At 46.1% G+C, this 26,770-nt stretch overlaps 4 protein-coding genes across 5 annotated transcripts; 2 read left to right on the plus strand and 2 right to left on the minus strand.

The window, feature by feature from the left end:
* The first annotated feature begins 23 nt into the window (after positions 1-23).
* yars1 (tyrosyl-tRNA synthetase 1) lies at positions 24-3,385 on the plus strand. Of its 2 annotated transcripts, none has more exons than XM_085901192.1 (14): positions 24-172; positions 527-600; positions 663-809; positions 881-1,056; positions 1,146-1,275; positions 1,341-1,421; positions 1,526-1,618; positions 1,691-1,826; positions 1,899-1,984; positions 2,045-2,177; positions 2,244-2,353; positions 2,428-2,621; positions 2,712-2,853; positions 2,952-3,385. In XM_085901192.1, exons 2-14 carry the CDS (start codon positions 544-546, stop codon positions 3,060-3,062), a joined length of 1,596 nt encoding a protein of 531 aa, XP_085757318.1. In that variant the 5' UTR covers positions 24-172; positions 527-543; the 3' UTR covers positions 3,063-3,385. The 2 variants fall into 2 exon arrangements, with proteins under 2 accessions (XP_085757318.1, XP_085757319.1); XM_085901193.1 differs by having other exon boundaries at positions 2,247-2,353.
* nhsl3 (NHS like 3) lies at positions 3,382-16,729 on the minus strand. The gene is made up of 10 exons (XM_085901191.1): positions 16,689-16,729; positions 16,125-16,463; positions 7,867-8,037; positions 7,627-7,670; positions 7,431-7,551; positions 7,259-7,366; positions 7,048-7,181; positions 6,823-6,981; positions 4,056-6,762; positions 3,382-3,982 (listed from the first exon to the last, which is right to left on the minus strand). Exons 2-10 carry the CDS (start codon positions 16,354-16,356, stop codon positions 3,942-3,944), a joined length of 3,717 nt encoding a protein of 1,238 aa, XP_085757317.1. The 5' UTR covers positions 16,357-16,463; positions 16,689-16,729; the 3' UTR covers positions 3,382-3,941.
* Positions 16,730-18,657: 1,928 nt separating this feature from the next.
* Positions 18,658-22,563, plus strand: sync (syncoilin, intermediate filament protein). Its single transcript, XM_085900899.1, has 6 exons — positions 18,658-18,715; positions 18,983-19,990; positions 20,053-20,264; positions 20,331-20,538; positions 20,601-20,725; positions 20,781-22,563. Exons 2-6 carry the CDS (start codon positions 19,037-19,039, stop codon positions 20,827-20,829), a joined length of 1,548 nt encoding a protein of 515 aa, XP_085757025.1. The 5' UTR covers positions 18,658-18,715; positions 18,983-19,036; the 3' UTR covers positions 20,830-22,563.
* LOC147040705 (sodium-dependent neutral amino acid transporter B(0)AT3-like) lies at positions 21,231-26,105 on the minus strand. Its single transcript, XM_085900898.1, has 12 exons — positions 25,835-26,105; positions 25,446-25,586; positions 25,240-25,377; positions 24,858-25,039; positions 24,680-24,790; positions 24,491-24,603; positions 24,290-24,418; positions 23,757-23,913; positions 23,433-23,637; positions 23,186-23,345; positions 22,808-22,970; positions 21,231-22,726 (listed from the first exon to the last, which is right to left on the minus strand). The coding sequence occupies exons 1-12, from the start codon at positions 25,968-25,970 to the stop codon at positions 22,514-22,516; spliced, it is 1,848 nt and encodes a 615-aa protein (XP_085757024.1). The 5' UTR covers positions 25,971-26,105; the 3' UTR covers positions 21,231-22,513.
* Between the last annotated feature and the right edge of the window lie 665 nt (positions 26,106-26,770).

Raw genomic sequence — 26,770 nt, forward strand, 5'->3', positions numbered from 1 at the left:
ACGATGACACCTGGTGTATAGTTTGTGTAACAACAGTACAAGCCACTTGGCATCTTCTGCTCGGCTTTCGATTGTTTTTCCTGAGAGTTGACTCAATCGATTGCTGATGCAACCAGAGTTCTGACAGCCACTACCCGGCTGCTTTTTCATTCCCACCGCGTGAGCTCTTGAGGTAAGATTGCATCAACTTGAATACAATTGCATTTTTATTGAACATGTCCTCTAGAAGACGTTTTTGGCCTTTGATACTGCAACAACTGCTTCATCCTTCTTCATGTTGTTGCACATGGCGTTGATGTTAGCCAGCAAGCTAACGTCAGCTAATCATAATTCATATCATAATTAGTTGACGACCTAATTGCATTTATTTTCTAATGTCTGCTCAAAGGCTTAAATGAACACTCTGTAAGCTCTCCATAGATGCAATTTGCCTGGTTGCTATTGCAAATCCTGAATGGCCTGCAAAACCAACAAAGAAAAGTCCAATTTCCATCATTTGTCTCATTAAATGTTTCTGTGGATGCAGTTGGAAAGCCTTTCGCCATGGCGACTCAGCAAAGCTCCGAGGAGAAGCTGCACCTCATCACCAGGAACCTGCAGGTGGGTCACAGATGTTTACACCATGACGTCACGATGTCTTCATTGTTGCTCATTTCACGCAGGAGGTGCTCGGGGAAGACAAGCTGAAGGAAGTCCTTCAGCAAAGGGAGCTGAAGGTATACTGGGGAACGGCCACCACCGGCAAGCCGCACGTGGCTTACTTCGTTCCCATGTCCAAGATCGCCGACTTCCTCAAAGCCGGATGCGAGGTGTGTGTTTCAAAGCTTGCCGATCATCCCGCGGAAGTCTTTCAATTGGTCTCGTTGCATTCCTCATCCAGGTCACCATTTTGTTTGCTGACTTACACGCCTTCCTCGACAATATGAAGGCTCCTTGGGAGCTGCTGGAGCTTCGGGTGAAGTACTACGAGGAGATCATCAAGGCCATGTTGGAGAGCATCGGCGTACCTTTGGAGAAACTCAAGTTTGTGAAAGGAACCGACTACCAGCTCAGTAGGTCAGTTAGCCAGCGATGAACTTCATTGAGCCCGCAGCATCCATTTTAAATACAAAAGCCCTCATCAGAAATGTTTTGATTTCCGTCAGAGAGTACACTCTGGATGTCTACCGCCTATCGTCCATGGTGACTGAGCACGATGCCAAAAAGGCGGGCGCCGAGGTGGTCAAGCAGGTGGAGCACGCTCTGCTGAGTGGCCTGCTCTATCCGGGACTGCAGGTACTAGCATAAAACCGCATAAGTGGTCCAATGTAGCGCTGAATTCCATTCTGGTCTCTCCTCAGGCGCTGGATGAGGAGTACCTGAAAGTGGACGCTCAGTTTGGAGGAGTAGACCAAAGGAAGATCTTCACTTTTGCTGAGAAGGTGTCGCCTTTACGTTCTTGATAAAAAAAAATATGACTTGCGTTAGTGCGGGTTAGTTGAATTCAACCTGATGCATCGGAAAATAATTTGATTTTTATCTGCAGTACCTTCCCTCCATGGGCTATGCCAAGCGCATCCATCTGATGAACCCAATGGTACCAGGACTGACCGGTGCCAAGATGAGCTCCTCAGAGGAAGTACGAGTCAAACCAGTTTGAATGGAACGTCCTAATGTGTGTATTTCATAGTCGCTGCTTTTTCTGCAAAAGGACTCGAAGGTCGACCTGCTGGACTCCAAAGAAGATCTAAAGAAGAAGCTGAAAAAGGTCTTCTGTGAGCCGGGAAACATAGAGAATAACGGCGTTCTCTCCTTTGTCAAATTTGTGCTCTTTCCTCTTCGTGGAGGTATGACACACACTGTGATATTTATTTTTTGCACGTTAAACCGTTTGCAAAAAAATGTCCGACTGTGTTCAGGGTTCTCCATTAAGAGAGATGCCAAGTTTGGTGGAGACAAAGTCTACTCAGCGTTTGAAGACGTTGAGAAGGATTTTGCGGCGGAGGTAAATTGTTGACTGGTTTTATTCGGGCTTAAAAGAGGACTCAAGTTCATCTCTCATCAGCTGATCCACCCCGGAGACTTGAAGGTCTCGGTGGAGGCGGCCCTCAACGAGCTGCTGGAGCCCATCCGCAAGAAGTTCCAGACTGCCGAACTGCGCAAGCTGACAGCCGCCGCCTACCCCGCCACCAAGACGAGTCAGTGTCGTGCCGTGCCATGCGAGCACGTCGCTCGGCTTTACGTTCCCGCGTCTGTCCGTGCAGAAGGAGCGGGAAAGGGCGCCAGGGCGGGAGGAGGACCTGGAGGAGATGAGGAGGAGTTGACACCATCCAAACTGGACATCCGTGTGGGGAAGGTTGTCAGTGTGGAGAAGGTGACTTTGCGCTACCTTTTCATTTGATCGCTTTTCAACAACGTCTTCTAAAAGTGTCCTTCTTCAACCGGAAGCATCCGGATGCCGATTCGCTGTACTTGGAGAAGATCGACGTCGGCGAGGCGGAGCCCAGGACGGTGGTCAGCGGGCTGGTGGCTTACATCTCCCAGGAGGACTTGCAAGACCGACTGGTCCTGGTGCTGTGTAACCTCAAAGCCCAGAAGATGCGCGGCATCGAGTCGCAAGCCATGCTCCTCTGTGCTTCCATGTATGATGCTTCTTTCTGCTTTGTGTTTCCTCGGGTTCCTCCATCTCACCTTGTTGTGTTAATTTTATTTGATTTTTATATTTCTTGTAGCGAAGGGGAGCCCCGCAGAGTGGAGCCACTGGATCCTCCTGAGGGTTCCTCACCGGGGGACCGGGTCTTTGTAGAAGGATACGAAGCAGGCAAAGCGGACGACAGACTCAACCCGAAAAAGAAAATCTGGGAGAGATTACAAGTACGCCTCTTGGCTTTTACATCCAAGCATCCATTTTCAAAAGTTGCTTGTACGCCTTTGAGCTGTTCCATTTGAAATGTGCAATCTTTCTTCTCCAGGTGGACCTGAAGATCTCAGTGGAGTGCGTGGCTCAGTGGAAAGACAACCTGCTGATGACTAAACTTGGACAGATCACGTGTAAAACTCTGAAAGGAGGAAATATCAGTTAGGTACTCACCTTCACCTGCCAGCCACATATTCAAACAGTTGCCATGGGAACAATGGAACATGGATACTGAAAGTCTTTGAGAGGGGGGGCTGTTATGAATCATAATTTATCTGCCAGATTGCACTCTCACGTGAACACGTATGCCAAAGTGCGCTTTCCTACTTGATCAGTGACGGTTTCCTGTCCAGTTGCATCATGGGTAGCGGGACGCATGAAGCAATCATACTCGCATACATTATTACCGTCATCAAACAAAGTGGATGAAGATTGTGGTGTTATCATCTACGCATTAAAAAAATAAATAGCATCACTTTCATAAATGTATGTCAAATTGTCTTTTATTGCAGACCAGGGAGAAATGATGATAAAAGCCTTTGAATAGTTGATCATCTGCAGCTATACAAAAGTGCTTCTGTTCGAAATAACCTTTTTTTTTTTTTTTTTTTTTTTAAATCATCTTTATCGATGCTTTTTCCCTTTGTCTCAACTGAAATTATTTATTTCTCCACGCTTCCCCAAGCAATAACTTTGATTCATGTTAATGTGTGTTAAATTATGTGTCAGGCCACGTCTACATCTCTGTACATGAACACTCCCTAATTCAACCGCTAGGGGCGCCCTCACATAGTATTTACATTTCAGCCCATATTTACACCAGTTTCTCATGAGTGGGCTTTAGTCCGAAAACAGCTTAGAAAAATACTCCAGAATAAAGCTATCATAGGAAATTGGTAGCTATTGATTTGCATAAATACATTTGGAAGGCCATTTTAGGCTAAGGCTTTTTTTTTTCCAGTCCACACAACTCGTGAGCTAATAATTGATGCAGTGGTTCACTTGGTTGTAGGCTTTCCTCTTGGTGAAGCATCCCAAAGTGCTTTTAAAACAGTGTTTCAATTGTGTCTGCGGTCACTCTTGTAGCTAGAAGGAAACAAGAACATCGGTTGGAAACATTGTCAAGATGCAAATCGTGAGTATGATCGCTGCTTCTTACTTGTCTCGGGAAGCGGGATTCCCTTGGAACGTTGTTGTGTTCCCATTGGATCTCTGGCAGGAACGCCGATCTCCATCCTAGCTGGACAAGCATTTTGTGAAAAACCAACGCTGCCTTGTGAAGGTTTCCTGGCTACGGGTGGGGGAACCCGTTCGGACTTTGTCCAGGGGTCGGAAAGCCGCATGAGATCAGCTGCCGAATTTTGCTTCAGGTTAGTTTGACCTTCAGGCGAAGAGCCAGGCCCGGTGGTGTCCGTCACAGTCTTTTTTGTGCTCCTGGAGAAGATGAAGCTCGCAGTAGAAGCCGGTAACCTTTGTGTGTCTGATGATTTGAAGGATAACACCCCCGGTTCCCCGGCACAGTGGTAGGACGCTCTCGTCCCCAGCCGGCACGGAAGACCATCTCTTGACGACAATGCCGCCGTTTTTATACGAATGGCTTCTTGTAATCGCATGGAAGGCGTGTTTGGCGTCACATACTTTTTCACCGCCTGAGGGGAACATTGAAGCGATTTCCGAGTTGGCTTCGGTGGAGTGTTCTGCTGCGGAGACGATTCCGGACTCTCCTCTGTCGTAGTGACGGTGCGTAGTCGGACCATGTGGAGTAGCGACGGGGTGACGAGAGGGATGTTGGCGTCCTCTTTAGGAATGGGCATGCTTTTATGGCGGGCTAAAAGCTCCTTATTCCTGTTGTCTCTGTGGGCGGAACTGGGAGGCCTTCTGAAAGCAAGGTTCTCCATTGGGGAAGGAGTCGGGAGCTGGGAAGTGGTGGGAGACTCACTCCTGGAGTGACTTTCCATCTCAAGAGAGTGTCGCTTTAGGAAACTGCCGGAAGACGGTTGGATTTCTGCAGGACTGTTGGTTGAAGATGATGGTGGTGATGGTCCAGTTGGTCCAGTGTCTTGAACTGGATCTGGGGGTGTGGATTGTCCTGGTTCGGATTCTTCCAAAGGTGTGTCCGAAGTAACCGTCTCTGAAGCACAGCTGTCCTCACCTTGAATATTGTCCGGTGGAGGTGGGAGAGGAAATTCGATCTCATCCCCTCCGTCAAAAACCGATTCTCCCTCCAAGGGAGGCGGGGGAGGCGGCCAAGACGATTCGGCAGCACGACCTTCCTCCTGGATTCCTTCTAACTCAACTGGCAATGTGGATACTGAGGTGGGGGGTGACTTTCTCGAACGAGGCGGCGTAGGTTGATAAGGAGGCGGAGGAGAAGGTGGCGGGGAATTTTTAGGAATGTTTTGGGGTTCTATACAATTTGATTGGACTTCATCTACAGAGTCATTGATGGTGGTGTGGCAATTTTCACTTTGCGGTTCCTCTCTCAACATGTCTTCTTTCAGTTGTGGTTTCTTCATGACAGGGGGCTGCTCTTTTTTTGCGGAAATGTCACAAATGGCAGAATCGTTTGTTCCCTGGCCTTGCTCGTTTGGTGTCGTTTCAATCCCATCATTAGCTGAACATGCTAAGCTAGCTAAACATTCCGCGTTTTCTTCAACCTGATGAGTCGGAATCTCGCAGGACAGTTTCCCATCCTTTGGATTGATTTCTGTCGCTTCTGCTTTGTCTCGAGTTTCCTTTTCAAAACCGGTTTGGCTTCGTTCATCCGTAACGGCGCTCTCCTGTGTCTTTGTTGATTCCGGGACTACTTTGCCGGTTTGGGGGCTCGGACCACACAGGAGTTTAAAGGTGTGGCTGTTCTGAGCCCAGGTTTCGGGGGGAGGAGGACATGGTGCTTTGACCTTGGGAGGTGGCGGGACAGTCCATAGCTCTTTGACTTCCACCCTCAAAGGTGACATGAGTTCTTTTGCGGGCAAGCCGCTTGTGCAAGAATTTGAGACGTCTGAATTGACGGGATCGGACGTCGCGGACGATAGGGAGGTCAGTGATGAGGAAGGAGACGCCGAGGATGACGCCCGAGACGCAGATCTTTCCGGTTTAACTGGTTTCATCTTGTGTTTATCTGCAGCCATGTCTTTGGGGGAAAGCGTCGGGGTGCCACTTTGACTGGAGTAACCACTGGAAGGTGAAATGGTCCGTTCAAATTTCTCACCTTCTGACGGATTTTTGAATTCCGAGATCGACTCTTGAGTGGTTTTTGCCTCGCAAGCAGAATCTTGACTCGCGTTTGAAGACTGGGACTTGGGTTCTGCCAGACAGTTTGAGACAGGATCCGGAATCTTGCTTGTGACTGATTGTAATTCCTCACCTGATACTTTTGTATCTTTACCTTCTGCTTGACTCTTTTGAATCTTCGTCAAATAAAGTGAATTTGATCTTCGCGGAGGTGCTGGGGGCAGCTTGGTCTTGATTACGGAGAGACTCCGAGTTGAATTACGTTTGATCTTTGCCTCATCTCTACTGGAACATGATATGACGGGTTCAGAGTCTGGAGTCAAAGTCTGGACGCCGAGTTCTCGGTCCCATGTCGGGTTCACCCGACTTTCCTCCAGATTGAGATCCGTTTTGTGTGTTGGTGGATTATTGAAGGAACTATCTGCGCGGGAACTGTCACAATCTGATTTTCTGGAGAGAAAAGGGCTGGCTGATGAGGTCACGGAAGCCGCCGGGCTGTTTTTGCTTACTGCGTGAGCACTCTTGACACTGCCGCGCTCAATCTCGATGACTTCAACGCCGGCTGGCAGCACTGCGTTTGGGATGATTGTGGAGAGATAGGTCGCCTGAGGAGATACGGACATCACGGGACCCTGCGGGAAATGAAAAGCTTGTTGATTTGGGGGAACAAGAACGTGATATCGTTTCCTTACCTGGGGTTCTGAGAAGAAGCTCATTAAAGGACTGAAGGTGGTCAGTCCAGGTGCTGCAACGGACTTGGGCCTGATGACTGAAGAACGACAGCGAGGGCTTCCAAAACTCTGTTGGTCATTGTTCTTGGATACTTCTTGAAGATGCTTATCATCAGTTATCTGCCAGGGAGATGTCAAATAAGTTTCAGCAAAAAATGTCTATCAGGGTCAGAGAGTGAGACCTACTTCCAGCTCGGATAGGTGCACCCTTGCTCCTTCCTTGGTCATCACTGGAGTCCCTCCATCAAGAGTTGGAATGATCAAAGAACCCGATTGGTTGTTATTATTGGGTTGCTGAGCGGTTGAGCATCTGTGCAATGCTGGGGAAATTAAAATTGGACTTTCAATGACAAGTCCAATACAAAAAAGAACCAATTATATGTACTCTTGGACCTACCAAGTTCTTTCTGGACCTGGTTGGGTATCCCCATAATGGTAGTCCTTCTGTTCCTCTTCCTGTTCTTTTCTAACCTTTTGACTGAATACAGGGGCTTGAATGTAGAACCTGAAAGAGAGCGTCCAGAATAGAACGACGGAATGATAAACATGACGTTGTCGAAGGTGCTTACTTTGGCGGGTGAGAACAGGTCTGGAAGTTCTGGTGGTATCGTTAATCCCTGAGTTGGACTCCAGAGAGCCACTCTCGTCTTTGGAGTGAAGATCATCATCTGGGTGTCCTTTGTCTGATGACTGCATGATACGTACATAAAATGGATTTAACATCTCAGATGTTGGCTGGACATTTTGTGTTGATGTCGGACTTACAGCGCAGCTTTCATCTTCGCCAAAGTTTCCTCCACTGTCGTGCTCTGCAAATCAACAAGGGCGTGTTAACCTTGAATCGGCTCACGTGGATTAGGGCAGATGTGTCAAACTCGAGGCCCGGGGGCCAGATACGGACCGCCACATCATTTTATGTGGCCCGCCGAGACAAATTTGCCATTGTCAAGATGAAAATGACAAAATTGTCTTCAAAGTAGAAACATTAAAGTCTGTTGTAGATACCTTGGTGATGACCTTCCTGCTGTAATATTTTCAAGCCCTCCCGAGCCTCCGAGTGCAAGTCCTCCAGGTACTGAGGCCGATCGGCCTCGATAAAAACATTCTCCTGGAAGTGTTGCGAGGCCGAGTAGTGCGCTCCCAACTTCTTTTGGTCATCGTTGTTCTTGGTCCCAGCTGTGGGGAACAAACCATCAACGTCGGATTATTTGTAGTCTGCAAACTGCACAACCTGCTCAACAGGTTGGTAAAATTTATCAGCTTTACATTTGAACCCTGTGTGCTGCTTGCCACCTGTTGTAAATGTGACACCACGCCTTGAACAGAAGCTGGGCAGATGTTCCAACCGGACTAATCGCACGATCTGTAATTCTGTGCTAGTCCCAGATTAGATCATTCAGGTTGAATGGGCCACTGTTAAAGAAGTTTCAGGTGAAGCGGTTAGCTTGGGGATGTCTGCTAAATCGACTCTGAATCATGATATCAAGCACGGGGAAATGTTCCCAACAGGTCGGCGTGGGATTACACGGAGGAGGAGACCCCCTGCCTCTTAAGATCTAACAGACTCATGCAGGAGGTTAAAGGCTTTGAGTTGATTAAGACGACCGCCGGTAAAGCCGTTTATTTTATTAGACCCCCAATTTGACGGTAGTTTGTTGTTCTGTGCAAGAGGAGATATTTTAGAAGCGACTCGTGGATCATGAACATAAAGATTGGTGTGAGAAAACAACACTCACCCTTCTTCTTGAAGACTGACAGCAAGGAGTGGATGCCTTTTTGTAAATAAACAACCATCCCGACATCGGCCCATGGAAGATCCTCCCTTCCCAAGAAAAAACAATCTCAGAGTACAAGAAAATAAATCTCTAGTGAAAATAAAATATAGATATCCTGGAAAAGTATTGGAAGTTCCTCCTCCTTGATGAGTCTGTCTTTCTCTGGAAGGATGAGCTCACAATAAAAACTGCTCCCACCCACCCCAGCTGCCTTATCCCCGTGTCTGATACCCGCCAACCTGCCTCCCTCCCTCCCTTCCTCCCTCCCTCCTTTGCTCCCTCCCTCCGCCTCTCCTCCATTTATCGTCAAATAAAGGACTCCTGCTTAGCCCTCAGCTGTCAAAGTTTGGCTTTCAGGCAACATCCACCCCCACTAGCCTCACTATAGAGACACGCGTCTATGCATGCGCCCTCCCCCCCATGGGTTGATGTGATTATGCAGATGTATTTGAATATTTTCTAGGGCTAGGAACAAAATTTTTTTTCAATTTGCTGTTACTAATTGTCGTCACGTCACACTTGGCCATAATAATAAAGGCCTTCAGCCCGTTTCATTATTTTCAGCCGAGGTTTCGTCCTTGCAAATGGAACGGACACGCCCGTATCATCCCCTTGTCTCCTCGCATCACTTTCTCGCCGGCCGCTGCCAATCTCTCCTCCTTCACATCTCCTCTCGTCTGGCCTTTTAGCCTGGCGGCTGCAGAGGCCTTGTTTGATTTATAAATAGCTTTTAATGGCGTCATCCGGTTGCTGCTGTTTCCCCGCTCGCCTCCAATGATCGAGGATGAGAAAATGTGTTTATGGCCAGGTTTGGTATTTCGGGCGTTTGGGTGGAAGATATTGGCCCACAGGGTTGTGGGCAAGTGTTGAAGCTCGCTCGGGTGAGAGCGGCTTTAAAAATGGGAGTCATGCCAGTGGATTAGCTCCTGCACCTGCCTGCACCTAACCTGACACACTTTCTCATCTCACTCTTAACTTTCCAAATGTTGCAGCTTTTCCGAATGAAATCAAGCCCCCCATCCCTCTTTCACTCCCCGCTTTCTATCAATATTCATTAGAAGGTCTAAAGAGACGCCATCTGGTCTTGGGGGACGGGGTCAGAGGGGAGACTTTAATTTGCCATTCCGTAGCACGCTAGAACAACATCTTGGCGTAACACATGCAAATTCCAACCAGTGGAAATGATCAACATGACACGGGCAATTTGTTTTGAAGAATTATGACACAGTAAACATTTCTTGAACAGCTAGTTTAATTGCAACTCGGATGGCAAATTAACTGGGATGCTAATTTGTTCCTATTATGCGCTCCTCGTATATAAGACTCACAGGCCACATGAATAGGTACGCCTGCACAGTCTGAGGATGTGCCCTCGTCTCTGAACTGGAGCAGAGAGTGTAACCAGATACACGTATCCTGTGTGTATTTCCTGTGTGTATCTTACGAGAGTGTATCGGCAGTCATGCGATAGAATACAAATACGCCCTCTAGTGGTTTTGATCAGGATGACATAATAGCCTGGGAATTTTAAATGATGCGTAAAATCCTCTACGGTTCATTTCATTCTGTCCCTTGGGCGAGCCTGTTGAAATGACAGGGCTTAACCTCAGGAGGTTTTTTTTTTTTCTGCCCCCTAAAAAAAATATTTTTAAACGCACAGCTGATGAGTTAATGATAGACCTGCATGGTTCTGATACTGAGGTCAAGTTAGGCGAGCCACTTCCTGCATTTGACTGCAAGCTAAAACAACATCAGAGGCTTCAGAACATGAATTTTCAACACTTTTCTTCGGCCATCCCGATATAAGCTTTAAGTTACTGTGTCAGGCGAATCACACTCGCCGCATTAAGATGGAATAGATGTGGCCTTGTGTCCGCCGTACTCAACATCACACACGCGTGTGCTGTCTGGCCACAGAAAAATCACCAAATTGAATTTGCAAGTGTTGCCGTGACACCTCTTCCTCATCATCATTCGTCCCTAAAAACACTCACGGAGTGACAAAAAAAGGCCAACGGTGTATTTGTGTAGCTGTGTTGCCAAAGATGGAGAACCATCTGCTTGTCACAGATTTTCAGTAACCCGCTGTGACCTGGCCAACATGGAGGAAATATGTCCTGACCTCCTCGCTGCCATGGCTGAATATAGGAATTGTTCAAGCAAATTCCAACGAGTTCATCTTTGCAGAAGATCATGCAGGTTTTTATCAATGGATCCCAGTGTTACGCAACACACGGAAACAAAAATCATCCTAATAAGAAGAATATTGTATTTATTTCAGTTTTTTTAAAATACCCACCCCACTGTTTTATTTTATGTTAAAAATATCTTTAAAAAAACAATCAGCCCCAAAAATTTAACTGAGAAATTTACTTTTTTTGGGTTAGAATTAAAAAAAAAAAAAAATATATATATATATATATATATATATATAATACAGTATTGCAGGAATAAGGTCTTAATGATGTCACAATTTTACTATAATAAAGCTGTATTGTGAGAGAATTTTTTTAAAACTCTGGATAGCGGAAAAACGGGCTTGACGTTTTAATTGGATTTCACTGGCGATGCAGGAAGCCAACACTGAGTCCTTTTATAGTGAAAACAGAGATACATTCAAGATGCACGACTGAGCGGCACCGTGGCTTTTAGTACCATTTGTCATCGTCTTTATTATTATCATTATGACAACAAGAATATTGTCACAGTCACAACCGTGAGATCCTACCAGAACATTTGCAAATAAGCAATTGCATGAGCACCAATTCAGGAGCTTCATTTAGACAAACGTAGCGCTTTGCCGTCAAGGACCTTGTAGTAGATAGAGGCTAATGTTTAGTTCACGATGGGTCCGGGTATCGCTGCAGAATCTTAACGACATAAGAAGCCATGTTGGCCTAAATGAAAAATTCTTCTTCCCTTGATCTGCTTCAGTTCTCAGCAGGGAGTCGACAGCAGCCAGCGGTGAACCAGCTCTTCAAAGTGAGCGTCTTAGCCTCGCTTTACACTATTCCAATGACTTACAAAGCAGCCTAACCCTAAGGGGGGACGGAATATAGAATATCACAACCCGATGAAAAATATTTCTTTGCAGCTGAGTCCAACGTATCTTCTCTTCCTGATATATTCCCCCAACTAGAACTTCCCTCTTTGCATTCACATGGCCTACTTCTGTCTGTGCATTGTGGCTACATTTGATTTTTTTTATGCATTCAGCTCGACTCGGTCCAGATACCAAACAAAGAATTCAAGGTCAAGTGAAAGCGTCATGCAATGTTTCCATTTCACTGCAATATTCTGTTGTTGTTGTTTTTTTTGGTGGGAGAGGAAATAGAGCAGACAAACAGGAGCTGGGATTTAAAATTTGCATGAGTGACCACGCACGCGTGAGGGAATGGCCGGACATCCGGAATCCAAATTGCATGAGGGAACATCAGGTGACCATTTCTGTTTTTTTACACAAGAGGGGAGGGGCCTTTGTCGCTTGGATGGACATGACATCATGACCATGCTCACCTGAGAAATCGATTGCTAAATTAAGTAGCTCACGTTTTTATGCGTGGAAAAAAATGAGTGATGATATTTAATTTTGTGATGATGAGTGTAAAAAATGTGCAGATTAGTGCACGTGGCGCATGCAGTTGACAATTCGCCTAAAAACCAAATTGTCACACAGCCAGTGGACCATCAACTTATATAAGAAGGTCAAACCATAACACAATATTGCTTTTTGTTTTATGACCCTGATGATGTCATCAAACCGAAAGATTTTTCACCCATTTTTTTGCGTGCGCTATTTATCACATGTTGCAACTTTGCCAACACCTAAACTATCAGAATATTGATCAAATGCAGTGAAGCAATTCTAATTGGGGGAAAAAAAAAAACGTGAGGGTCACAAAGGGCAAAGAAAGCACGTTATCTGACAATCAGCGCGTCAGCGCAAAAACGCGCGGTAAACCCGCTCATGTTAGCACGGGCGTCAGAAGATAAGCTGCGCTGCTGGCTGGTGCAACACACAACACACAAACTTGTGCGAGAAGCATGCAGAATGATGACTAATGTGAAGTCAGCTCACTCCAACTTCTCATTCCCAAGCACCATTCCCACATTTTCCAGCAGCACCGTACAGCTGAGGAGTTACCTGTCTTTAGTTTGTCTGTCCGTCCAATCAGCCAGAAGCCTTTTGGTTTCTCCCAGAGTCCAGGGGGCTTTTTCTCCGTCTGCACTCGTTTGTGGATGCCGTTCCCCATTTTTGGGGGGCACTCCCCTAAGCCCCCTCCACTAAACTGTATCCGCTACGTCCATGGTCCCCCTGCCCTGGTTGTTGCTGAATCAGTGCTGACGGATGAGCATGATCCAAATCCGGCTGCTCGAGACAGAGACGGCAGCATCCACTATGAAGTGTGTGCGTGTGTGTGTGTGCGTAGATAGGCAAGTGCCCCTCCCATTCTCCGTCGCTCCAAAGTGGAGCAAACACAGCTGACTGTGCCGTCGCGTAGCTCACCAGATGATTTACATCCGTTGCTAGGAAGCCTGGAGCCATCACTGGAGTTGTCAGAGAGCAAATTTCAAGGGTGTTCATTTGCATGACAGGGAACCTTTAACGTTCTGTCAGTGTGTTTTGTTTTATGTAAGTACAGTAGCGTATAGTAACCCAATAATGAAAAAAAAATGCTGATGGTATGTTCTTTATGGAAAAACATCCCAGAAAAATCAGATAATACCGCAAAGTCATTGAATTGGCCTAGCATTTAAGGGGGGCCAGGGGGAGGAAGCGCCCTTGCAACCCCTCCTCTAGTTCCGGCACTGTATAGGTGCCACAAGATGGCAGTGAAGCATTAGTTTCCCCCAATAATCCGATCTAAGTGAACCAACGGCTGTAGGCAAGAGTCAGAAGTGCTTCGAGAATCTCTGCTGAGGGTCATCGAGAAGCCTGACGATGTCCAGACCAGCGCCGACATTTTGACCGCCGATCAATAGCAGCTCTCCAGAACTAGGCCGCCCGAGACGTATCGCATCGCGAGGGTTATGAAACAGAATATTCCTCATTGGAAAACAAAATGGCGGAGGGGCGGGGATCGAATCATGGTCATCCTGATCATGTCTCATCCCTGACAGTAGATAAAAAGCCTCCCATAAAAAAAAGATTTACAGAGTGAGGAGAGGAGGTGGGTGTGGAGGAGCTGCTCTGCGTCTCGGTGAAGAATTTATAAGCCCCTCCACCCTTTTTATTGCTCCAGGCTCTTTGGAGATGAAGTCTCACTTTCTGCTTTTTGGATGTTTCCCCCCCTTAAGGAGTGACAGGAGTGCGATGACATCACTCCAGCTTTTCCCCCTTGCCTGTGTTTGTCAAGTAATCAGCAGCGGCTGGCATCGAGCGAGACATGATGGAGCGCAACCGCACCCCAAACACGCTGCGCATTCAGCACCATAAGGCTCTGAGTGTGTCTGTGTGTGTGTGTGTGTGTGTGTGTGTGTGTGTGTCCCACATAGAAAAACCCAGCACACTGCATGCACATTAATGGCATGCGTGTGACGCATGGCATCCTCAAAGTGGTCGCCAAGGTGACCACACGAAGACGCCATTAAGGCTTTGATTGGATGCGCGGCCGGCCGTTAAAGTGCGCAACCTACCCCGGGTTAATGACATCCGCTGCAAAATAATAACCATCAATGTGGATGAACTCAAATGACCTTGTACATGACATCTTATTTCAAGTCAGCTCCTCTCAATGTGTCAAAGCCAATCTGCACAGCTCTGCCACCTCGTGGCAAAGCAGTGTCGTTAAAAAACAAAGCTGCTCAACAAGTGTGGCCTCGACAACAGCAACTTACATAACACACCGAATTGGAGTTAACATATAAAGCATATCCTCGGCATATGTTTACTGCCCGGCCTGGCCTCCCACTCCCTTGTGATGTCTTCCAGCTGTTTGCTGTCATCTGCATGGTGAACACAATTGCGGTGCAGTTTGCACGCGTGTGAAACTATATATAAAGAGAAATTATTGCTTCCAAAATGAGCTCTCTGTTTTCAAAATGGATGCAGACTTCTCATTAGCAGCGAGTGATTTGAATCTTTGACCAGAAGGGAACATATTATGCTTATTATCTCAATTGTAAACAGCTCCCACATGTCTTAATAACATGTTGTGACGCTCATTCCTCTAAAAGATGAGAATTAGAGCACATGTTAACACGCCTTCTCTTGTGTTGCTGAAATGAGCATGTTTTCAGGGAGTCAAAAGAAACCACAAAAAGGTTTTCAAAATTCATACATGAAGGCAGCATTGCACTATTCGTGGGAATTTTTGTAAAAATCGTTTGTCTTCTCTGCAGTTAAAGAAATAAACGAGCCAGCCACTACATGAAGATTCACGGCATTGTTGGCTGACCATACTGCTACCATGGCAACAAGCGCCTCACGGAGCCGTCGCCCAGGAGTCGTTTACCTCACGAACGTGATGGATGACGACTGGAGGTATCTGCTTCCCCAGGTAAAATGACCTCCTTCATCAAACTGTGTGTGTGTGTTGTGAATAATGTTTACAAAGGCTTTTGTGTGTGCGGCTCATTCAACTTTTACGCTGTGACCCAGAATGAGAAAGAGTAAGCACAAAACGTTACACGGAATGCAGTCATGAAAAGGTGCACTCTAATTAAAAAAAAGCCCACTGAAAGCTTGTTCCCCGAGAATCCTCTCAAAGTTCTGAATGAGCCTTTGTGATGCGCCCTAATCTCTCGTCCCCATCGCATAACTCCGGCCGTCAACCGGCAAGCCTCTCGCTCCTCAAAGACTGGAGCCGGCCAGCTCGTGCAGAGCTTTTGGATGATGAGTCCGGGCGGCCGGTGCCAGGATGACAACAGTGAGTCAACACAAAGACATGTTTTTAGTCAAGTACGTCTTGGCACACCAGAAGATCCTTTCTTGCGTTAAAGGAGGAGAAAGAAACACACGCCTAGAAGTTGTTTTTGTAAGCAGACTGCCGTGTGTTTGAATTTTTTTTGAGACACGTCCCTTTCCGATTAATTACCATACGTGATACGATTCAACGACGATGTGAATCGAATGAAAGCCCTCTGACATTTTTTTTGCATTTGGTAATATAGTCTCGTGGACACTTTAATTTGCCCAAAATAGTCGTTGTTAATGACCACCCACGCACGTTGCAAAACCACCGCCACTTTAGGCACGATGAGGATTTCAAAAGTTTCCAGAAGTTGCTTCCTACGCTAACATCAGAGAGTGAAAGCCATGATGGCTTTTTTGGAAGTGGAACAAAAACAGGAAACCTCGACGGCGGCCGGCCGTAATCTCCGAGCTGCCGAACAAGCGAACGCATCAGCAAACGGGGAGGGAAAAAAAAGGGAGGGATTTAGAGATCAGCTACATGCATACACGCCGTGGTCATGAGGTCATCTCGTTGACAAAAGTATTGGGACAGTTGCTGGTGTGTCTTTTGCTGCATTTTCAAAATGTCTCACCTTTTGTAGCCTCCTGGCTCTGAAGTCCATCGGACACAACCGGCTGCCTCCCTCCATTATCGAGGCTCTTCTTGGTCTTCTTCCTCCTCTTCTGGCTGCTCCTCAACCAACTGATGGCCTGTCCCAGGGAGCTTCCCGGCTTCCTGTGGCCGCGTTGAACCTTCAGCTCGCGGCCGATGATTTCACTGACGTCCCAGGGAACCAGGTCGCCCGTCGACCTCCTCCGGGACATGACGGAGGTTGGGCCCGGCAAGCTCCCAAGTCGCCGGGTGAGTCAGTTTAATATCCAAATATTTGCGGAAGTTGGACACGTTTGTCCTCCTTGGAGTTCGTTAGCACCTGGGACAATAATGACATCAGCGGGATGAGAAAGAGAGAGGCAGGACAGATAGAAGGGAAACAATTAAAACAAATCTACATCTCAGGTCCAGATTACATGATCAGAACATGATCAGAACTTTCTATTTTTGGGAAGGGGGGGGGGCAGAGAAGCTCAGTGAAAGGCTATTGCGACACAAGCGAAAGCAAATTAGAACAACATGCAAGCAAGACATTCCAACTTACTCGCACGGGTCCACTCTTCCCTCTTGTGTTTGAGTCCTGTGGAGTTTTGTGTGTGAAACTGAAGTTCCATCATGCTCTCTGACCAGTCAGTCCCTCCCTCCCTCTCCTCCTCCTCCCACCTCTCACAAAGCTGTGATCTACACCGACCCTCGCAATCCTGGCCCTCCCTTTTTTTTAACTCATTCAGCGCCATTGACGGTCAAAGACATTAACTCAGTTGGAAGTGTATGAGTTAATTTAGTTTGTACCTCGTATCTTGGGAGTCAGGTGACCTCACACCAGGTTTGATGCAGGATCCAGTGAAATATTACCTAAGAGCATTCCAGTGATGGAAGGAGGCCTGATGGTGTTTTCAGTCACTATGCACTTAGTGTACACACACAACATCTGGGAGTGAGAATGGAGAACGTTACTTCATGCAGCTGGTGGGGAGGGGACGGGAGGTGGGTGGTGGTGGGGGGCAACAGGACTTTCTCATCTGGTTTGCATGTGGAGCAAGACCCACAGGGCTGAAAGTTGTTTTCTTCCGCTGACGACCCAGGCTAAACTTTACTCCTCCCATAATGCAAAGCTGGATGACAGCTTCAAAATGACGGACACCGTGTCTTATCGGGGATTTTCAGATGAACGCACTTCTCGGTTGACATTTTGCCGCGGCAGGAATTCCTGGGAGGGTGTGGCCCTTTTGCGGCTGAGCGACGGGAGCAAAACAGGCTGCAGCTCTCGCTTTTGTCCCTCTGCCTGCAGAGGCTCGCCGCATCTGTTTTCCGTCCACCCGGGGCGGGGGGTCGGCTTTGACGTCACGGGTGACACCCTGGAAACTTTTGTATTATTATCAAAACAGCACAATTAAATACTCATTTATAGTTTTGGAGGAAAGCAATGTGTTAAAAAGTCTGTTTATCTCAGTAGGACTTTGAGGTCTGAAGCTGAAGGCCTTAAATAGTTGACGCCTTCCTGCCCACACACTTTTGAACCCTCCCTCCTCCTAAAAAATGACGCCTGAGATTTTGTCAGTGTTTTGGATCACTTCATTCGTGGACATAATGTCATGTCAATTGCAATCTCCCTCTCTCCCACCCAAAAGCCAGACGTGCCAAAGAACTACAAGTGTGACATCACTGTTGTCACGGAAACCGGATGACAGGACTTGAACTAAACTCACCGTATGTGTAATTAGAGCCACAATGATTCATAATCTTGCGAAATTGAAAGTTAAAGTAATGCTTTGTGCCAGGAGAGGCTCCAGCTTTGTTTTTCTTTGAATTTCCTCTGGCGCCAAACCTGTCAGCACCCTTAAACATCTGATCCTGTAGGCCCTGCTGTGGATTTTGAATGTTCTCCATTGGCTCATCAAAAAATAGTATATTAAAGTATGTGTTCAGAAAAAAAAACAATAATAGTAATAAGTTGCCATCGTACAAAACCCTCCCAGCAAATTCAAAATATGGTCAGGGTTTGACAGATTTGGGATTCGGCTGTGCACGTAGCACCATAGGTAACAATTGTGGTGTCCTCTAGCGCTATCTAGCGGACGCATTTACAAAGCAATCTCATCCTCTAGAGTGGAAGCAAAGCACTGAGTCGCTTTCTTGCAGGGGTCACAAGTTGAGGTGAAATCGATCCTCTCCAAGGGAAGCAGCCACATGTTGGTTGGAAGTTATTTTAAGACGGCTCGATAATGTGGAGGCATGCTTGGAATTCTGATGTCTGAGCACCATCATCATCGTCATTAACATGCAAACATCACTCCTGGGGATTACCCTCGGTGAAGCTTCTTGTTTCCGGGCAGACCAATGAGCGCTCCTGCTTCGGCTCTTCTTTCTCGCCCAGCCTCTTGTGTTTATTAATACACCTAAACAGATTTGAGGTTGTCATAGTCACACATAGCTGCAGTCACAGGGGGGAGGCGGGGTTCTGGATCTTGATACCCGCTCCTACACGTTACACCCGCTCATTCTGCTTTGTCATTTGAACAGCAACCGGATTCATCCACAGGCTGGAAAAAATTACGTGTCCAATAACATGTAAGTGATTTTCACATTGCGGTTGAATTTGGAAAAAGCATGGCAGTGACAATTTACAATGGTGTTAGGTTAAAGGTTACTTGTGGTTATAATGGGCATCTAAAATAGGTCAGCAAATAAATCTTTTGAACTGCATCAAGACAGCTGACACGGTTTGTATATTTACACGAGGCAACCCGAGCGACGGGAAGATTTTTTCAGCTGTCGTTGGCCTACTGCTGTTAGTTGCCAAAGTATTCACACAGACTGTTATTTCTTTTTTTCCAGGGGATGGATCGTAAAATAGACGCAAACGGCGGTTTCAAGCATTAGAGCCTCGCCATGGAGGACGACGGCGATCCGCCGTTTGATTTCGAACCTCTCTTCATCCGAGAAGAGAATGCGGATCCCGAGAGTAACTGGTCGGCTTTTACCAGGACGCAGGTGAGTCAGCCATCTTTAATGGGGACGTACTTGCACGAGATGGACGACTTACTCAAGAGGTGCGAGGAGTCAAATGCAGAAGAGATGCTCGACCAAAGAGAAACATCGGCGTATTTTTCTACCACGGAAGAAGATATGCCCGTCACTTCGGCGGGAAGCAAACTGAGCGACACCATGGTGCGATATGAAGATCAACTCATGGGGATGTTGGCCATGCTGGAGAGCTGTATGGAGGAGGCGGATATCGATTTCCAGTCCGACCAGGAGTATGTCCATGTGAATAAAGTCGAGGAGCTGACGTCGGATAGGCTCAGCGTCGGGCATCAGGAATCTGAATCGGACCTTCACGAGCGTTCCGAGCCAGCGGTTGCTTGCCCTTCCAAAGTGGATGATATCAATGTCACGGAATTTCCACTCGAAGCCTCGGAGATGAATTTTGCAATGGATGGATTCGAGGAACTGAAATGTCAGATGGAGGAGTGCATCGAGGAGCTGCAGTGCTTAGAGAGGAGGAGGAAGGACCTACTGGCGGAAGTGCTGGAGCTGAGGCGGCAGGAACCCCAAGAAGAACCGGAGGAAAATGTTTCAAGCAAAGTAAGCCAGGTGATGGCGGTGTTAAGAAAGGAGGAGGAAGGCCGGAGAGAGGAGAGAAAGAAGGAAGTGGGGCTCCTCAGGTCAGAAGTGGCCGAAGAAGAGCGGCGAGTGTGGAAGGTGGAAATGGAAAAGCAGGAGTTGCTCAATCAGATGCGCAAGCTGAAGATGCAGCTGTTCGCCCAAACCAGGGAGAACGCCTACACCCAGGCGGCCCTCAACAAGCGACGCCACGAAATGGATCTCCAGAAGAGAGACGAGGTAACTTTCAACTTTCAAATCAAATTTCAGAATGTATCCATAGCCTTCAGTCCATTCACCAGGAGAAACTACAGACCTTGCTCCAGCAAATGACCGAAGAAGGCTCGCAGATCAGGTCGGCCCATCAGCAACGTCTTCAGGACCTTCGAGAGGAGCTTCGACTTTGCAACGCCGGCCGGATCTGCGAGGTGACACAGGAGGAACTACCCGAGAGGAACTCCTGCAAGGACATCCAGCAGTACCTGCAGGACAGTTTGAAGGACCTCCAGAACAAGTACTGGATTTCACTCAACAATTCCTGTGTATCGCGATTCCTCAACTTCTCGTCTTGGCCTCGCAGGTATGAACCCGTGTTGCTGGCCCTTCAGAAGAGGAAAGAGACAACAACCAGCGCTTGTGTAAAAGCTAAAGAGCAGACCCGGGAGCTCAAGGCCCAGCTTGGACCCCTGCGGGAGGAGATGCAAACGCAAGTCCTGCAGAGAGCCCGCTTGGAGGAGAAACTCAAACTCTTTCACATCCAGATGAGAGAAGATGCCGGGCACTATGAGGTGATGCCAGATGCTGACGTGTTGAACAGAGCAGACGTTACAAGACACTTTCTTATTTTCAGGAGAACATCCATTGTCTGGAGCGGAGCAGCAGAGCGTTGAAGACGGAGTTGACCATACAGAAAAGAAAAATCAAAGAGGCGGCAGAGTTGCGAGATCACCTTTCCAAACAACTCCTCCTATATAGGTGAGATGTCGATGATTTTTGTTTGGCGTTTTACTAATGCGATATTTTCTGACAGGTCTGCTGCGGGGGACCACCAGACACCCGAACATCAAAAACAAACATGATTTACAGCTCAAGATAAGAGTAGGTAGAAGAGTATAGAATGCACTTTACACATAATTTTGCATTGTTTATCAAAACACTTTGATGTGTTCTTTTAAAAAAAAAAAAAATCCCAATGAAACCAAACTCTGCCTCTGTCCGTGGTCCTGTAGAGCACCAATAAGATGCCCTCTGATTGGACGCTAACCTCAATTTGCAGGGCTTCATCCATGTTGTCCAGTTAAAAGGGGACGTGGCTTAACTATTTTGGTGATGAAAACTGGCTCTGCCAGTGCATCTGTAAATCCTTGTGTAAAGTACAGATAAGCAATCATAGGCCCGACAAGTTACATTTTCATAGGCTACGACGACGGGCTTCAGGAAGTGCCAAACTAGCACCAGGTAAAAAGTGAATACTGTTTTAGAATAGCAATTTATTGATCCTGTTATCCAGTGGCATGATCAATATTCCATTTATTGCATTTGTTTGCGTTTGTGACAATTTATTGCAGAAAAGTTAAAACTAGTTGTAAATTACAATGCAATCAAAATGAGAATATTAAAAAAAAAAAAAAAAGTGCTTTGCCTACTCCAGGTCCCTCTCACTTCAATAAACGACCAATAGAGTAAGATGATTTTATTTCCCATTGCTTTCTACAGATGTGCACATTAGCCGAACTACTGGCCTTTGCCGCTGTTAGACACGTCCACACTCGACCTCTATAAAGATTATTCCAAGTGAAGCCGCTTGTCAGCTGTAAATAATATACCATAGGCTTTTTGTTCTCGGGTTTGTCATTTGTCATTTTATGGTTTCCTTTAAGTCCTTTGCACTTTGCACCTACTTCGATCCCAGCTCACAGTTTTGCGCGTGTGTGCATGTACACCCCCCCAAAAAGATTCAAGATGCTCACTGAGCCCATTTGCACCATAGTTCTTGGCCCTAAAGGTCACTCACTGAGTCATTGAAGTTTCCATGTTAACAGAAGCCATTAAATGGGATCATTCATCCATTCTGTCCACCTGTTTTTTTAAGTCACTTTGTCCTACAATACCACTGAATTAATCATATTTATATTTTTACATTGTTAGTATCATCAAATTGCTTAATCTATTTAATTACTCGAAAGATAAACAGTGACCTCTTCCTCTTTTGACTTAATAAAAGGGCTGGTTAATCACTACCTACTATGAGCGGAGAAGTAATTGAATTGACATTCAGGACATTAGGCAAACATTTTGATTTCCCTTTTGGGCTATTTTTAGATTCCGTGTGTGTGCCCAGAATTGACCCTTTGGCCGAACGGTTGCAAAGGACCCTGTCTACCTTCTGTGGATGCTATGGGAAATTTTGTTGTTGTTGTGTTTGTGTGCGTTTTGAACTTTAAGGCTAAAAAAGCATTTTGTTTGTATCTGTTAAATAAAGTGCAGATTTACACCGGGTTTATCGTTCTACATGATATTGTGTAAGTACGCTCAATTTTTATTATATCAATAGCCTTTGTCTCTCTAAAAAAAAATATCCTTTGTGATGCCAGAATTCCTTCCCACTCCCCCACAAGTCATGAAGTACAACTACAAACTACTCATCTCACAAAAGACCTCAATATGTTGTCTGATTCCTCACAGAAAGTAAGAAGACAAGAAAAAGCAAAGAAGCTTCCTTTTCAGGAATGCAAGGATAGTTCATGATAACAACTGCAGAGGTTACTGCTCCTGATGTTTCTGCGTTTCGATTTCAAAAGCGTCATTGGCGTACGGGTTTAGTCCCTCTCGTGTAGAAGACCTCTTCCTGACCTTTTGGATTCCTTTGTAGAGAGCCATCAGTGGGATGGGAATCACCGGCACCGTACAAAGGAGGACGATTACGGAAAACACAAAGTCTGGGTAGGGCTTCGTCTCTGTTTTGGGAAAGAGTTCCTGAAGCAAAAGATGAAATTGTATACATTCAGGAATCAGGCCATAAATGTATGATTTTTTTTTATTTTTTAGGTTACTTACATAAGCAGGATTCCATGCAGGGTATGTGGGATGTTTCTGGGCTTGGAGGACCACATATGCAACTAACACCACCAGAAGCATTATAGGACTGATGAAAGTCCAACAAAATCTCCAATAAATATTTGGCCTCTTCCCAGTCATGAAATAGATGTCTTCACTGAAACTGAGGACACAAAAAAAGCACACGCAGATGAATTTGGTGCTGCAAACTGACTCGTATTGTGTACACTGGCGGAGCTAGAGGGGGTGCGACGAGGGCGGGAGTATTTTTGAAGATTTCTTTTACTTTGTACGTTTTTGTTTTGCTAAGATAACATTGACAAGGAAAATAATCCTAGCTCCGCCAGTGATTGTGTTAAGAGAAGAAGAAATCAATACTTTTTCATTCCATAGATATAAACAACTCCAATAAGTTCAAAAAGCGCGATAATGAGCAGGGGAACCGAGCCCACGTAGCTGTTGAAGACCTCCACCCAGTAGTTTCCAGAACCCATGGTGAAAATGAGTGAAATCAAAAAGGAAATCAAGCAGAAGGCCCCTGAAAATGTCACACAGAAAATGCACAAAATCATTGACTGGAAACAAATGCAGCCTTTTGACTTAATAGCAAGAAAATGTCAGGTACCTGTAATGAGTGATTGGGGTACCGACTTAGGTAGCAGATTGAGGTCATTGAAGGGCCTTAGAACTCCCTCTGCGTTACCAAACATGCAGGAGAGTCCTAAGCTGAAGAGCATTAGGAAAAACAATAGTGCCCATATCTGCGAACCCGGCATCTCCAGTACCGCTTCGGTGAACACGATAAAAGCCAGGCCGGTGCCAGAAGCGCTCTGTGATTAAAAAGAAATAGTTCACAATTTCTATCTGGTACATTGAGTGCAATTAAATGAAATGGGAGGAAACAACCCCTGTGACTGCACGGATGGATGCGTGTTCACAATGACTTCACCTGGTCAAGAAAAGTTTTCAGGACGCAGGGTTTCAGTTGGAGACTGGCCAGCTCATCTGGATATGTTTGATTCAGATACTTCATCCAGTGCTCATAGTTGTCCCTTGTTATATTCTGGTCAGAAAACTCAAAGTGGTTGGTCAAAGCCAAGATGTTTCTGCAAATAAACATGTCCATTTTTTTGTTATCTTTCTGGATATTTCAAGGAGGCTCCAGCTAATTTATTTTCAGGGCATTGAATTGATCCCCGCTAAACTGTTCTGGTCATCTTAGAAGACTTTTTCGCCTGTCACCCGAACAGGCTTTATCAGTTCATGCACAAGGCTAGGGGAGGACTGCACTAGCCTCTGTGTTGATGTGGACACTCAACTGTTTATCTTCTAAGTTAGTGACACCCCCGCCCCCCTCAAAACCACCAATGGTATCACCCACACCCAAACTATTGCTGTCCCAATGTTGAACTCATGAAGCCTGATCAATATGTCTTCCAAACCAGTTCTATTGTGATCAATTCAATGAGCATCTGTACGTACCCTTTTAGACAGGTGTTAAAACCGGCGTTAGCTTTAAAACCCAGGATGGAAAAGATGGAAATGGCGGCGTATAGGGATGTGGCGCTGTTTATTAATCCCACAATGACTGCGTCCTTCTCGCAGTTGTTTCTAGTACACACAGAACAGTGCCGATCAAAGAGCAAACTACACAAGTACTCGTGAAGAGTTTCTACAATATACTTCTCATTGGCGTAGCTGGAGATCGCTATCAGGCCTCCAAAGGCCACGGAAAGCGAGAAGAAGATCTGGGTCGAGGCGTCTAACCACACCTGAGGGTTCTTCAGTATCTCCCACTGAAAACAGAGACATCAGGCTCTTAGCTTTGGAAGCGTAATGCTCAAATGTTCGCCCAAAAGTGAAGAAACTTACATCAGGAGTGAAGAGATACAACAGTCCATCTGCAGCACCGGGCAAGGTGAGGGCACGGACCAGAAAAATGGTGAGTACCACGTAGGGTAAGGTGGTTGTCACATACACAGCCTAAATTGTATAACATTCATTTAAAGACACGGAGAATTGGTCTTGACCATGTTTGCTGTCCACTGACCTTTCCCACGGACTGGATTCCCTTGATCATACAGATATACATGATCAACCAGGCGCAGGCCAGGCAGACCACTAACCACCACTGAAGAGAACCGCTGATCTCAATGTCAGTGGTGATGTTGAGGGTCTGACGGTACCAGAAGTAATTGACCGGGGTGCTCTTCTTGCATTCGTCATTCAAGTCTGCATGGATCAGTGATAAGGTAACAAAACAATATCTGTGGTTATTCATAAATTGGAGAAATGTTTGACAAAAAATGTAAATTAAAAAAACAAAATGGGACCCGGGGCAGAGCCTTGGGGCACTCCTTTGGTAATGCCCAGAATAGAAGTGAAACTAGCCACATGCACACATTGTCTTCTGGTTGGTATCATGAAATTACCTGTACGGTTATCGTTGAGTGGACACTGGCTCCACGGCAGAGGGTTCTGGAAGGAGTTGAAAAAGTACCAAAAGACCCAGGCCAGGATGGCGTTATAGAAATTGCACACCAGGAACGATACAATCATGGAGCCAATGCCTACGTGGAGAAAATAACATCCAAACAAACTCCCAATTTCATGTAGAGAAATATCCCGGGACACCCACCCACTCCACCCAGGAAGGGCGAGATGTTCTTCCACACTCCGATGCTTCCTTTGCGGAGTCTTTGTCCAATTGCCATCTCCAAGTAGAGCAAGGGGAGACCCTCAAACACCAACGCAATCAGGTAGGGGATGAGGAAGGCTCCTGAGAATGTAAACAGTGGTTCATTTTCTAACTGTCTGAAACGGCTCTTTAATAATAGTTAAGCGTTGTTCTGGGCAACACCTGCCGTGAGAATTAATCAAGCTGATAACCCCCGCTGCACACTAATGTTTGTACAGCTTTGACCTTCACTGTCAACTATGAGGAAGTGAATCAAGATCAGTCCCTTCAGAGCCGGCCGGCCGGCCGGCGCAAGTCACTTGACGTGGGAAGCGGAATAAATCACTCACCTCCTCCGTAAATCTGACACAGGTAGGGGAAACGCCAAACATTTCCGATGCCCACTGCAAAACCGATGCAGGTCAGCATATACTCAATCTTGTTGTTCCATGTGACTTCCTCCTGCACATCTCTTGCTTTGTCCATGGTGCACTGGCCAAATATTGCGGGCCGATTCCAGAATTGTCACTAAAGTCCTTGAATGGTAACATGCACTAAAATGAAAGTTGAAGCTCTCCGCTTTGTTCTCACCTGAGTGTGGTGGTTTTTACTGTGCGGGGCTTGTCTTTTATCAGCTGTCTTTGGCTCCCTTGGGGGCTGTCCTTCGGTGTCCTATCAGCAGCTTCCAGTCAGGTTACTGGTGCAGATGACAGAGTGCAATTCATTTTTTAATTTAACCTTTGTGTACTCTGAGATAAGACTTGCTAGTTTATGACAGACATCAAAGCATCAAACAGCACAAATATGCAGAAAGATGAACCATGATGGTTTAAGCGACTTGCCATTTATTTAATATATGAGCGTGGTAACTTGATTAATGGATAACCTGTCATTGATTTGTTGACCTCAAAATATGCAAAACAAACTTAAAACTTTGATGGGGTTTAATGTCCCGTGTAGTATACAGGAATTTAAGGAGTATATGACGAATGCGGGCTCTTTTTGTTGGAAGGTCAAATAGTTACCAAATGAACATTTCACCGTTTTAAATGTGTCAGCATCAACAAACTAATCTGGATGGAATGCATCAAGGCCAGAAAAGTAACCATTTAGCGCTAATACGGCGCCCTCAGCGCTTTCCATTCTTTTATTAGCTGTAACGTTTTGTACCGATGATTTGTGCGCAAATCCAGAGCGGACGTTTGCAAAGGTTTTGCTTTCCGCAAATGCGTGCAAATTGCTATCTGCAGTGCAAATTGCTGATATTATAATACAATGTTTTGATT

This window comes from Syngnathus leptorhynchus, chromosome 20 (genome assembly GCF_054491065.1).
Source record: "Syngnathus leptorhynchus isolate UIUO chromosome 20, UIUO_Slep, whole genome shotgun sequence".
Lineage (NCBI taxonomy): Eukaryota > Metazoa > Chordata > Actinopteri > Syngnathiformes > Syngnathidae > Syngnathus > Syngnathus leptorhynchus.

Excerpts from the sequence above, each read along its gene's own strand:
- yars1 (XM_085901192.1), top strand. The coding sequence starts at position 544 with ATGGCGACTCAGCAAAGCTCCGAGGAGAAGCTGCACCTCATCACCAGG. Across the intron at positions 1,985-2,044 it reads AGAAGGATTTTGCGGCGGAG|CTGATCCACCCCGGAGACTT; the intron begins GTAAATTGTTGA and ends ATCTCTCATCAG. Across the intron at positions 2,178-2,243 it reads CTACCCCGCCACCAAGACGA|AAGGAGCGGGAAAGGGCGCC; the intron begins GTCAGTGTCGTG and ends CTGTCCGTGCAG.
- nhsl3 (XM_085901191.1), bottom strand. The coding sequence starts at position 16,356 with ATGTCCCGGAGGAGGTCGACGGGCGACCTGGTTCCCTGGGACGTCAGT. Across the intron at positions 6,982-7,047 it reads TGCACCTATCCGAGCTGGAA|ATAACTGATGATAAGCATCT; the intron begins GTAGGTCTCACT and ends TCTCCCTGGCAG. Across the intron at positions 3,983-4,055 it reads AATCCCGCTTCCCGAGACAA|CTACAAGAGTGACCGCAGAC; the intron begins GTAAGAAGCAGC and ends GTTTCCTTCTAG.
- sync (XM_085900899.1), top strand. The coding sequence starts at position 19,037 with ATGGAGGACGACGGCGATCCGCCGTTTGATTTCGAACCTCTCTTCATC. Across the intron at positions 19,991-20,052 it reads ATCTCCAGAAGAGAGACGAG|GAGAAACTACAGACCTTGCT; the intron begins GTAACTTTCAAC and ends TCCATTCACCAG. Across the intron at positions 20,726-20,780 it reads AAACAACTCCTCCTATATAG|GTCTGCTGCGGGGGACCACC; the intron begins GTGAGATGTCGA and ends ATTTTCTGACAG.
- LOC147040705 (XM_085900898.1), bottom strand. The coding sequence starts at position 25,970 with ATGGACAAAGCAAGAGATGTGCAGGAGGAAGTCACATGGAACAACAAG. Across the intron at positions 24,419-24,490 it reads TCCAGCTACGCCAATGAGAA|AAACAACTGCGAGAAGGACG; the intron begins GTATATTGTAGA and ends TGTGTGTACTAG. Across the intron at positions 23,346-23,432 it reads ACCCCAATCACTCATTACAG|GGGCCTTCTGCTTGATTTCC; the intron begins GTACCTGACATT and ends TGACATTTTCAG.